Source organism: Orbicella faveolata, unplaced genomic scaffold (assembly GCF_042242905.1).
Source record: "Orbicella faveolata isolate gen_17 unplaced genomic scaffold, um_ofav_v1 contig_25, whole genome shotgun sequence".
NCBI classification, from domain to species: domain Eukaryota; kingdom Metazoa; phylum Cnidaria; class Anthozoa; order Scleractinia; family Merulinidae; genus Orbicella; species Orbicella faveolata.
Window position 1 is genome coordinate 2,015,001 of NW_028301553.1, and position 12,500 is coordinate 2,027,500.

Consider the following 12,500-nt stretch of genomic DNA (forward strand, 5'->3'; position numbering starts at 1 on the left):
GTTGTGAGACATGACCTGGAGCCATTTGAAGTGTCAGTTGTGAGGTTGTACCCAAGTGATTGGCATCTATGTATCGCCTTACGAATGGAGCTGTATGGGACTAGAACATAACCATTCAAGTATAATGGAAATTAAATCGAAATTCAAATATTAAAATTAAACTAAAAACAATGATAAAGCCATGTTATGATTATAGAAAGCACTGTTAATATAAATTCGTGTTTATTCACCCTTGTTCGTTTATTAGTTAGTTATTTTTTTTGCAGTCCTACCGGTCTACTTCAATCAAGTTGATTTCTAGTCTCTTCCAGGCGTTGTGCCTTTATTCTCTCTGCCATTTTTCGCGCTGCGCCCCAACTAACTGAACGCCTGGAAGGAGTTAACCTGGGAAAGCTAATTAATTTCTGGTCGTACGCGAAGTACTTATATATAAGGCGGGCGTGATCTCATTGAACGGTAAATTAGACAATGTTATAGCACTGGAATCTACAGGAAAACTTCAAGATCCATCTAACCGTGTTACCAAAATGAGAGCATTGAAAAATTAACGTTGCAACACCGCAAGCAACATTGAGAAAACCTTTATCACAAGCAGATCAGTAAGGTTTAAATCTTTACGACCAACCCACGAGAGCATTAACAAGCGATTATTAGAGTAACAAGGGTAATCTTCATCACCAACAGGTCAGTGAAGATAATCTTTTCCACCGGATCAATACTGGCCACATCCCAACCACCGACTAAGCAATAAGAATGAAATTTACCACCAAATTCGTTACCACTAACTGACCAATAAGAATGATATTTACCACAACAAATTAATAGAGGGTAATTCTACCAGCAAACAGATCAATACCGGTAATCTTTTGAAACAACCGATTAATAAGAGTTATCTTTACCACCAAATTAAAAAGGGTAATCTGTGCTTCCAATTGATCAAATAAGCTTCATCCTCAATTGGACCAATCAGTCAGGGTCATCCTGATTACCAGTCGATTGGTAAAGAGTAATCGTTCCTTAGGGTAATCTTTACCGGCAAGAGATCAATAAGTGTAATCTTTACCACCAACAAATCAGTATTACAGTTAATCTTCACCACTGATGAGAGACATGAGAATACTGAGTCCTTTTTAGAATTTTATAATTGTCTTAATAGCACTTGTGATTGAGAGGGCCGGCTTATAAAAACTAAAAAGAAAGGTTTTACATACGAAAAATCAAGGCCTTTTTTGACAGAACGCAATTTAATATAAATCAAGCGGTATTGCAATGCAATGCAATATGGATGATTTTATTTTTATATCCTTGTTAAAAAGCAAAATACAAGTAGAAACTTTAAAAGATGGATCAACGTATTATCTGGGGAACAATTTTCCATACCAAGAACATATTCACTTAACAATGACATCAACTGGTGTCGTGTTAGCTTAGACTAGGCTCGATTTCCGCCGCTCTCTCGGGTCCGGTCACGTTCCTCTCCGAGAAGAGACAAGCACGGAAGTCTGTAAGGGCACATTCAAGATGCAACTTATTTCTAAGTTCCGCAGAAGTCTTTTCGGGGGTGAAAGCGGGCTCATTTCACGGAAGTGGCTGGTAATCGAGCCTTACCTCAGCCCGTTTTTGACAACCTCTGCTGAAGGCTAAGAAAATACGAAAGCCTAACCTAGAGCCGTAATCGTGGATATAAATGAACTAAAACACGGCCCAAACATTTTTCCGTAGACTGGGCCCATTCCCTTGTTGATGCAGTTATTATAATACAGACTCGTCAGTTTTACTTGCAACTGTACGACACGGACGCTACAGTCATGATCACTTAACACTTTTTGTACAATTTCGTTGGACGGAACTACAGAGTGAAGGCCCCTTTGCGGGACCCCCTTCACCCCCCCCCCCCCCTTACACACCCTTATGCAGATGTAGTGAAGGCTCTTTATATAATCTACAAGATTAGATTAGCCGCTTTAACAGAGTAAACACTGCTAAACACTGTTGTTGATCTGAAGAGCCTTCAATCTATGGTCCCTAAAAATAACATACAAAAAACGTTGAGTGTTTACGGTTGGAGTTTCCTCACTCCAAAATGTGTCAAAAGCAAAGTTTTCGTTATAAACGTCTTAACTGAAGAAGTGGATTAATAGCTGGATGAAACAAGTACAAATGATCCCTTCATGTGAAGTGTTTCCTCGGTGAATGTCAAGTGTCCCTAAATGAGGTGTCCCTTCACGTAGGGACACAGATTTAGTATACATACGTGGCCCACATTGTGATTAAGTTTTATGTGAAGCGAGTAAAATAATTATCAATAACGCGACAATCAAGAAAACTAAATTACCCATAACTATAATATCGACATGTGGTTAACTTTACAGTACTCAACATCGCTGTTACATCATTTCACACCCGCTATATCTTCACCAACAAGCATTTCCAATAATGAGTATTACAAAAAAAACATATTCCCAAGACTAACACTACAAGTTTACATGATAATTAATAGGAATGTCGAAACCTGTTTTGTAGAATGAAAAATCGTGTTTCCTTTTTGAAAATTGCTGTTACTCTGCTGTTTTTACGACCAATAGCTATCGTATAATCAATCCTATACTTGGATGGAATTATGGCAGGTCTTACTGTATTCATAAATGGACGCCTTTGATTTTCCAAATCTACAAGAATCATTTGTAAATGATACAGTGACAAATTGAGTCTCTATGGTCTTACAAAAATGAGACAATGCTAGGATTGAGTGTCTTCCCTAAACATAATAACAGAAAACAGTTGCAAGGAAAACACATTATAAGATTGTTTTGTTTGCTTGCATAATATCATTAATTCTATCAACGGATGAGCATTCTGGAGCACACACACATTGAAAAAGTGTTCAAAAGGGACTCTGAACAGATACACAATGGTCTTAGTTTCCCTAACTGTGCACTGACAAAAGGCTTGATTTTTTTGTGCAATAATAAACAATTCATTCACTAGCAGGTGTAGCAAAGCAATTTTTCAACTGTAAAGTTCAAAATTAAAACTGATTCAGTGTTTAACATACCAAGCCGATGATACAACTTTCGCCTAAGTAATTTCTCCACCTTCACTTGGAAACAAGACAAAGGTCAGGGATGATGGCATTTGTGAATACCATGCATTCTTACTCATAATATACTGGTCATTAGTTATATTTTTACACGGTGCACACAAAAACTGCTTACTGTACTCTGTCTTATTCAAAGACGTTTTTTCACTGCTGCCGTGCTAAATCAGCTCTGTCCCTGACATTAACTTCTACCGTATAAACATTCTCGGTTAATACGCGGTCCAGATGTTAAGAACTACATAAGCAACTCCTAACTGAAGACATGGTAAAGATTAATGGAGTTAAAAATCTGCTTGACATTGACTACAAAATAAAATCTACATGTTCTCTCAATTCTGAGTTCACAGTGGCCATGTGCACTTGGTTACAGTTCTTTAATTTGCTTGATGAGATAGACTTTTTCATCGTTGAATTGTTCGTCCTCTGCAAGGAATCAAGCCAACACATGATCAGCCGACATAAGAACCTGAGGATGGGCAGGGGGTGGAGAAGGAAAGACTCCTGTATGAAAAGGTCACGGACGCTCATCGAAAAAATTGAATTAAACCTCCAAAAGAGACTATCTGGGCATGGCTTCAGCTTTTTTGACCTCTAAAAGATACCAACTGGAAAGCAACAAGGCTTAATTACCAGCCGCTGTTCAGAAAGGGAGCCTGCATTAGTAGACCGGACTTGAGAGACCAGTGGAAATCGATCCTAAAAACGGTAATAACCTTTTCGTATGAGACTCCCCCCCTCCCCCCTCCAGGGCATAAGAACTCGCTTGCCAAGTGCAAAACATGCACACAGATCATGTCTTCAATATTCACAGGGTAACCACACAGCAAAATTGAGTGTCCAGTATTCATAAATCCCCACGGAAGGACCCCCCACCCCTCTGGAAATTCCCATTAAGTTTCAGACATTTCTTTAGATTTTTCAGTCTTACAGGCCCCCCCCCCTCCCCCTCCCCCTCCCTGCTCTCGTGCCCCCAGGAAATTCCAATCCCTTTTTCGGTGGGGAGTGTATTAAAAATTTTCTGGAACTGTACAATGTACTGTTAAATACCTGTTCTATCATTGTGGAAGCTGGTCAAAAACTCCACAAGCTTTTCTTTGTTTTTCACCAGGATTTCATGGATAGGTGATGTTTTATTGGGATTTGCAACAAATACCTGCAAATTACAAACAAAACATTTCCCTAGCAATTGAAAACCATCAATTACTGATAAACAAAATAGATGATATGACATTCAGATTTTTTCACAATAAAGAAAGCAGGAACCCAAAGTAGGAAATTGGAACAAACATATATCACTGACAAGAATTTGAACAGTTCTGACTCACATGCAGGGAACATATCATAAAGATGGGGTATTGAATTGCTAGGCTTCACAAAAAATCATAGATTGTGAGTTGATAAATGAATACATTTGTGCAAAGATGTTACAATGTACATGTAAGGTAGCAAATATTTTGAAAAAGATAACACGGTATGATTAACAGCAAATCATTCTAATTTGTTCCTGTGTTACAAGAACCTGGCAAGTGCAGTAATCACATCTTTTTAATGATCTGACCTTGAACACGTGAAAGGCCTCAAACTGAATGTTCCTACTCTTGTCTCGCAGCAGATTCATCATAAGCTTCAGGTTGTCCGTATTACCGATGTATTTTGTCATCACGGTGAAGTTGTGACGATCCAGCAGCAGCTCTCCAAGAAGCTGTTAAAAAAAAAAAAAAAAAAAACATAACACAAACAAGTCACGACATGTTTTGACACAACAATTTACATATAGGCACTATTTTGTGGATCAGCTACAGTACACTATACATGTAAAAAAGTCGCTCAAAGAACTATCTTTTAAATTAATGATCTGATCACGTTGTCTGAATTGATTGTTAAAACCTAATCATCTCAGTACAAGGATCAGTTTTTTCCCTTGTAGTTAATGTACTAATGAATATATTGTATTGTGTTAATGACAACAAACTGCAAATACATTACCTTAAGTGACTGTCTTCTCGTAACATAATTCTCAGAGTTCAGTAACTTGGAATAATGACCAAAAAACTACAAGTAACATAACCAGAAATGTGAAAAATTAACATAGCTACCACACCAAATGAATGTATAACAACATTTATTATATGGAGAAGAGTGTTTTACTGGGAACTAAACCACTCGTAGATTCCATACGCCACTTCATCCGGGACCCGCGTGGCGTATTTTCCGTATGTCACCTTTGTGAGTGTCGTATCGTTCAATGACGGCACGATTCCCGCCTTTTGCTTTTGTTGAATTGGTTTCTCCATATAATAAAAAGAACATTACACGTTGGCTCAAAGATATGAATTTTATGTTCTCGTGGCAAGAACAATATCTCACTCGTTCACTTCGCTCACTCGTGAGATATTGTTCTTGCCACGAGAACATAAAATTCATATCTTCGAGCCACCGTGTAATATCCTCTATATAGGAAATATCTAATTTTGGCTAATGTTCCCTCCTATTGACTCAAACAGCAGACAACTAAAGAAAGGCTGCTACATGTAGTTTAAAGGGCGAAGGTTATAAAAAGCAGCTACATCTGAAAACCCACCAGAAGTCTTCCTACCTCCCTCTCTCCCCCCCCCCCCCCCCCTCCCCCACCACCTCCAAAGTAACAGATACCATACACACATTTGTACACTTCACACACTTTCCTCCATATTAGGGACGTAACTAACCCAGAGGCCCTTTAATTATTTAGAAGAAATGTGATATGAAGTCATTACCAAGGCTGTGTTCTAGGAAAAATTCTAGGGAGCCCTTTGGGCACCCAACCTTGTTGGCTAGGGTGCCCAGAAGTCAAGCCTGGTGACCCGAATGAAAAAAACAAAAAACAAACATCGATTGATTAATTAATATATGATAACCAGTTGACCTTCAAAATAAAAATATCTTGCATTGTTTCTAGGGCAATTATCCTCTTTACAGATGCCAAAGATAAAAGTGTTACATGTACATGCAACGTTTTATAATACTGTTGTCAAAAGTCCACAAAGAAAGACAAACTTAACAGATTTTTTACTTAAAATGGTTGATATATACATGTAGAAAAATTAAGTCCTTTTTCCCTCTATGCTTCTGAGTGGGAAAATTTTTTTTACTGACAACAATTCATACGCGGTCCAGCAGCACATCCCCGTATAGCCCAAATAAGGGAGTACCCCCCTACCCCTGGGGTTTCGAGTTCACGGATGGATTTACAGTGTAAGCATTTTGTATTGAGCCATTTTGCCTTGTAAACTTCAATACATCACAAGAAATTAAAAAGAGAAAGACAAATAATTGTGAGACTGTTTTCATCTCTAAGTTAAATCTCAAATAGGAGGTCGCCTGGCCAGGCAACTAGGTATGTTTTTCTTGTCGCCCTAAGATGGAAGCCAGTTGCCTGAAGCCACTGATGCCGCTAGAGCACAGCCTTGCATTACTCACAAACTTTAAGGCACAGCAGCAAAGATCAAAAGTATAGATCTAGTATCTGTTAACAGCATGCAGGCATTTTAAGTATGGAAATAATAATTGCACTCAGGAGATGCTGATGAAAAACATTTATGATGGGTTTTTTGGAGATGTTAAAAGATGTGTTTGTTAACTCTTAGAAAGAAGCCTTTTTGTTTAGTTTAAAGGGCACTTCTTTTTCTTACTCACGATTGAAGTAAAAAAAAGGTTGTGCGAGGTTAATGTGTGTTACAAAAGAATTGTTCATTCGTGTGGTGCTAAAAATAAATGCGGTCATTTCCAATCCAGCATTTGGGTCTCTTGCAGACAACAGAAATATTTCCTATGATATTCTCCCTACCTTTTCATACTTGCGTTCTAAAAATTCGGCACACATAATTTTGTGTCTTGTGAGTAGATCCTGTAAATGAAAGTCAAGAGACCTACTAAACACTCAACAATGTAAAGACATTTATTTCTTTAATCTCCTACCATCACCTGCCTTAGAAATGTCATTAACAGCCTCGCATTTTCTGCCATTGCAAAGATTGACTAACTAGACTGAGTGACTGACTGACTGACTGACTAACTGACTGACTATAAACTAATTCACTCACTCACTAACCAACTAACCAGTGTTTCAGCCAGAAAATTTTACTTGAGGGCCAAAGAGGCCTCTGAAGAGCTTTTTCAGGGGCCATTTATTAGGAAAGGGGCCAATAAATAATAATAGGTGAAAAAATAGTCGCCAAATGCAAATGTTTGGTGGCCAGACACTGGTACGAAGGATCTGGCATACATGACATAGTCAATGATCAAGGGTTTTCAATGCACTATAGGGTGATTTCAAATACGGTCAGCTTTTCCGATGTGAGAGAATCAATTAACAGCAAAGCAAAAGGATGGATTGACTTCTTTTCTTATGTTGAATGCTACAGAAGCAAAGATCGTTCATCGTTCTAGAAGGACATAATGTGTGGGAAAATAACCATTATGGATCGTCAACAAAGAGAAATGGAGGAGGAGGAAAAACTATAGGTTATTAATTAAATGACACTTTACCTTAAATGTAGTGAATGCATCTGATGCAATATCAAATGTTGACATTTCAACATATTCAAAGAAATTGAAGAATCTGTCATCACTAGTTATAGCTCTAGCTAACGGCTCATATTTCATACATTCCCTTAGCATAATGCCACAATTTAAAGCCACTTCATGGGTTTCATACCTACAAAGACAAAGCAACATCAATTCACTGTACATACAAACAGGTGACAACTTTGTAAGGGGTTTTAAGTGGGCTTATACTGGGAGGGGAGGGGAAGGGGTGGGTTGTATCCAGGGAGCTTACAAGCTGTATAAAACAAAACAGTTTGCAATAAAATAGTTTGGAAATGAGCTGACAAGAAATGATGTTCAAACTCTGGCGATGGAAATTATATAATTATTATAATAAAGTGTATTATCATTTGTCTCACGACGTAGTCACTTGAGATGTAGATCGCGATGTTTCGACTGCTTACTGCTAGTCTTCTTCAGGCGATAAGGTCGACTGATTGCATGGTATCATTCATAGCACAAAGGTCGGCTGTGATTGGTGCATTTTGATCCTCCTATTGTTCCATTGTTCCGGTGAGTAGCTGTTCCCTCAGTGGTCCGCTGTTGTACTGTTCTCCTGTTGTTGTGTTTTTTGATCGTGGGCATCCATGCTTCAGGAATTTCAATTCCACTATCCCTGTTGATGTTATTAGGGTGAAGTCGTATGTGAATAGCTTCCTTGACCCTACGTGTGTACTAATGAGGATCTCGATCAATAAACTTGACCTCATTCCAGATAGGATAGTGGCCGGTCTCCTGGGTGTGTTCAGAAATGGCGGAGGTCTGGGTACAGGCGAGTCGTATATCCCTGTCGTGTTCTTCGATCCTCTCCTGCATAGATCTCCCTGTTTCCCCAATGTAGACTTTGCCGCACTCACAGGGAATCCTGTAGACAACACCATCTTGTTTAGCCGGGTTGATGATGTCCTTTGGTCGCACTAAGTGTGACCGAAGTGTTGTGTCGGACTTAAAGACAGTGTGAATGCCTTGTTGTTCTAGGCAGCGGCGGAGAGACTCTGAAACCCCTTGGACATAAGGTAAAACGGCAGTGGATTTAAATTCCACGATAGGCTCTCTTCTTGGGGTTGTTCGTGCCTTTGTGATCTTCTGTACAAAAGAGGGATATCCGTTAGAAACAAGTACAGATGACAGATGTTTCTTCTCTCCAGCAATTACTGGTGGTTTCGTCACGAGACGTTTAGCCCGGTCATATAGACACTTCACAATACCGTGCTTTACTGACTGAGGGTGATGTGAATCATACGCCAGGTACTGATCAGTATGCATTGGTTTCCTGTAAACACTGGTGGTAAGGTGGCCATCCGCTTCTCTATAAACTGACGTGTTGAGAAAGGCGATCTTGCTGTTATTCTCAATCTCCATGGTGAAATGGATTGATGGTTGTTGACTGTTTAGATGTCGCAAGAAGATGTCAACTCTATCCCGATCCAGGATGGTGAAAACGAACTAATTAATAATACATTGTTCGTGGCTAGTCTTAAGCAGTTCATTTTGTCCCAGCCAAGGGACTCATCTGAGACCTTTCTGCTTGGCAAACTTGCTGGGCATTGTGCTCAAAGTCCCATTCGCTAACAAAATGATAACAGCAATCTCACCTTATATCGCATAAGGATTCCTAACTGCACAAATTCACGAGTGAAAACTGACGAAGCAACAATGCCACGAACAATGTATTATCACAAGTAACTGCCAACTTTCTTGTCAATTATTTATTTATGATATACATTAATATAATATACAATTTATATATATCAATATTTATTATATATTAAATAGTACCAAAGTGCTGCACTCTACTCAAATACACTCTAGTCTACTTAGACAGATAGATAATCTTTACTTACACACAGTTAAAAATTTGTCAGCTAAAACTACTAATAACTAATAACTTATTACTTGCAGACTCTGGGGGAGGGGGAGGGGAGTCACATGACTGATGATTCATCAGGTGATCAACACGACTGATAATCGCAGTAGTAAAGTATTAGCAGTCATTGTAGTTACTCATGCTAATGTTAGTAGGACAGTTTTAATGAAAGTTATGTGGTTGTAAAGTTTTTTTGTGTGTGTGCAAAAGCAATAAAAATGTGAAAATAACAATAACAATAATAATAATAATAATAATAATAATAATAATAATAATCACAGTTATACAGAAAACTTAAGCAGTTGTGAAATTAATGCCCAAGTCTGAAAAAAAAATTCAGGCCTGAACAGGATTTGAACCCATGACCTCTACAATACCGGTGCAGCACTCTACCAACTGAGTTATCAAGCCAGCTGGGAGCTGGTCGCATTGTGGGTTCATAATATACCTGTAGATAGTCAAGAAAGGTCAAATGTGTTTCTTATTGTTTGATTTATGGTCATGTGGCAATCGCTAAATCTAAATGTTGCCCGGCAGCCACCAATTACAATGGAAGCTATTGTTGCCCGTTCTGTTTATACTTTGAATTCTGTGTGCCTCTTTACTTATTTTTCACTTTGTCTCAGGAAACATCAAGAATCTTGGGAAAACAAAACTAACTGCTTCCCTCGGGACCAGTGATTAGAGTGCATAATGTACTTGTTTTGTGGAGTTTACTATTTTGGTTGTCAAGGAAACATATTAAGCACCTTACAGTTTTTGTTTCAATTTTTCAGCTGGATTGATAATAAATCTTCATAGAAGTTCTGCAAGCATGTCAATAATTATAGCAATTGTAACTCACAAAAATATAGCAGTGAGTCTAAACACTGAACTGTTCAACATCTTACCCCGTCACAAGCATGAACAATACTTCCTTGTTATCAAGCAAATATTCAACTGTGGGAAGGCGAGCCCCAATTTGCCTCCGTAGAATGCTGTTGAATATTTGGGCAACATCTTTCTTGCTCTAAAAGATAAAATGTAATGTTAGCATAACTGGATGAACTCAGAAATGTACTAAAGGAGACTGTTCAACCCTATTCAGATTGAGGAGTAAAAAATGCCTGTAACTGGAAAAGGGAAGAAGAGCCTTCCCATACTGCTTTAAATTCTGAATTGGTGCTTCCAAATTTTGGGTGCAAAATACTAATTGGCTGAGATTAATATCATAACGTTGGCATGGTGACATTATCCAACTGTGATGGGCTTCTGTAAACAGAAGCAAAATGATGGCCTGCAGAGATTGTGTTCAGTGTTCAGAGCCAGTTGTGCCAAAATTTCAGAATAATTTAGTTTCTATTGATCTTGAAGGTAAAATAATGCAATGTGGGGGCTTGAGACCCTGCTCGATTGCCATCTTGCACAGGACTCACGAAAAGTCTAATTTTGCAGCTTATTGTTATTTCGGCTGAAATGGAACACCACATTTGTTGTCTGGGCTTTACAGAGCATTACTGTTGTAATTTATGGTAATAATTAATAATTATGTCTTTTCTCTACCTGCGCAAAAAAACCATCAAAACCCTGAATTACATATTTTCTTTTGAATTAGCCATTGCAAGCCCCACCCTACTATGATGGCACATACTGTGTGACACAGACTGTGGCACAGAATGTGGCACAGATTGTGTGAGCAATGTTTACATCCATATCTGATGATTTTTGACAACTCACTCAGCATCACATCAGGGGGGGGGGGGGGGGGGGGTTCTAGGGGGCATCATTCAGAGAGACAAGAGCCAAGAGCCACGAGCAACAAAGATAAAGTCAAACCTTACATGTCCATCTTTTTTACAAGAATAAAATTTCCAAGTATTTTTGTTGTATTTTTACAGTAATGTTTTCTAGACACTGAGTACCTTGGCACAGATACTTCTGAGCCTTGGACAGCAAGTGAAAGTGGAATGTTTAATATGTTATTTTATTACATGTACCTCAAAATCTAGTTTCTGAAGGTGTTCAACAAGAAGCCCAAACAGATCTGTGTTATACATCTCTTGAGCAGTTTGAGCCACATTTTCTGCCAGGGGAGGTTGATCTAGAACAAATTCAAATGTTAAAATGTTGTTGTTTATGGTGGTCAATGTGCTTATCTATACTTAGCTAGTTCACACACATGGCACTTAAACTGAAAGAAAAAAAAGTATATGGACTACACATACATGTAACAAGCTTAAAAATCAGAACAGTCAGGAGGCAGACCAGTTGGCTATTTACTAGCACGACAGAGGAATTGAACTGGGCTCTACTGAGAACTCCAGCCAAGTGGTCAGAATGGGACTTGAATGCGTGACTTCCAGATTTCAAGTCTGGCGCCCTAACCACTTGGGAACACTGCCTCCACAAATTCAAATCACATTTGATCTTCATGATGCTATAAATATATAACTAACAGATTATTCACGGGGTGAAGCACACTACCTCCAGATCCAAACAGGACTGTTTTAATTGCACTAAACTGTTTAGCAATATCTTCTAAAGCCTAGGGGAAATAATGTATGATTAATAAGTGAAAAATCAGAATTTTGTTTGTTACATGATATGACAGACAAAAATAAAATGAACCACAAAATTATACACCCGTAGCCTGGAATTAAACTCATCACCAACAGATGAGCTTGGGAACTAGTGCCTGAAAGGTTAGCGGGGCGCAGAAGCCGTACGCGGAAGGGGAGGTATCCATGGCAACGCTGGAAGCGGGAACCACCCCCAAAAGTGGCCGGTAACTGGCACCATCACACTGATTGAATCAGTGGAAACAACTTACCTGACCCATACTTACCTAGAGACCAGCAACCAGGAGGGAGGGACGGGAAGGGAAGGGGCGAGAATCTGCAAAGATTCGCCAAAATACAAAGCAAATGATACACAACGATCAGCTGGCAGCACAGTATGTGCAATGCA

The 12,500-nt window shown here is 38.8% G+C and overlaps 2 protein-coding genes and 1 pseudogene across 3 annotated transcripts in view; 1 reads left to right on the top strand and 2 right to left on the bottom strand.

Moving 5' to 3' along the window:
- The window catches only part of LOC110040653 (lactadherin-like), a 7,172-nt gene extending 7,001 nt beyond the window's left edge, over nucleotides 1-171 (top strand). The window contains exon 4 of the mRNA XM_020745926.2: nucleotides 1-171. This exon is cut by the window's left edge and continues 30 nt beyond it. Coding sequence (XP_020601585.2) covers nucleotides 1-111 — 111 coding nt within the window. The 3' untranslated portion in view covers nucleotides 112-171.
- A 1,099-nt stretch (nucleotides 172-1,270) lies between these two features.
- The window catches only part of LOC110040021 (calcium-binding protein 39-like), an 18,262-nt gene continuing 7,032 nt past the window's right edge, over nucleotides 1,271-12,500 (bottom strand). For both annotated transcript variants that reach the window (XM_089293109.1, XM_089293110.1), the window contains exons 3-11: nucleotides 12,018-12,078; nucleotides 11,531-11,634; nucleotides 10,445-10,563; nucleotides 7,628-7,796; nucleotides 6,927-6,986; nucleotides 5,087-5,152; nucleotides 4,659-4,802; nucleotides 4,148-4,253; nucleotides 1,271-3,523 (exon numbers count right to left, since the gene is read on the bottom strand). In XM_089293109.1, coding sequence (XP_089149235.1) covers nucleotides 3,465-3,523; nucleotides 4,148-4,253; nucleotides 4,659-4,802; nucleotides 5,087-5,152; nucleotides 6,927-6,986; nucleotides 7,628-7,796; nucleotides 10,445-10,563; nucleotides 11,531-11,634; nucleotides 12,018-12,078 — 888 coding nt within the window. In that variant the 3' untranslated portion in view covers nucleotides 1,271-3,464. The remainder of the gene's footprint in view (nucleotides 3,524-4,147; nucleotides 4,254-4,658; nucleotides 4,803-5,086; nucleotides 5,153-6,926; nucleotides 6,987-7,627; nucleotides 7,797-10,444; nucleotides 10,564-11,530; nucleotides 11,635-12,017; nucleotides 12,079-12,500) is intronic.
- On the bottom strand, nucleotides 7,803-10,438 carry LOC149108540 (uncharacterized; annotated as a pseudogene).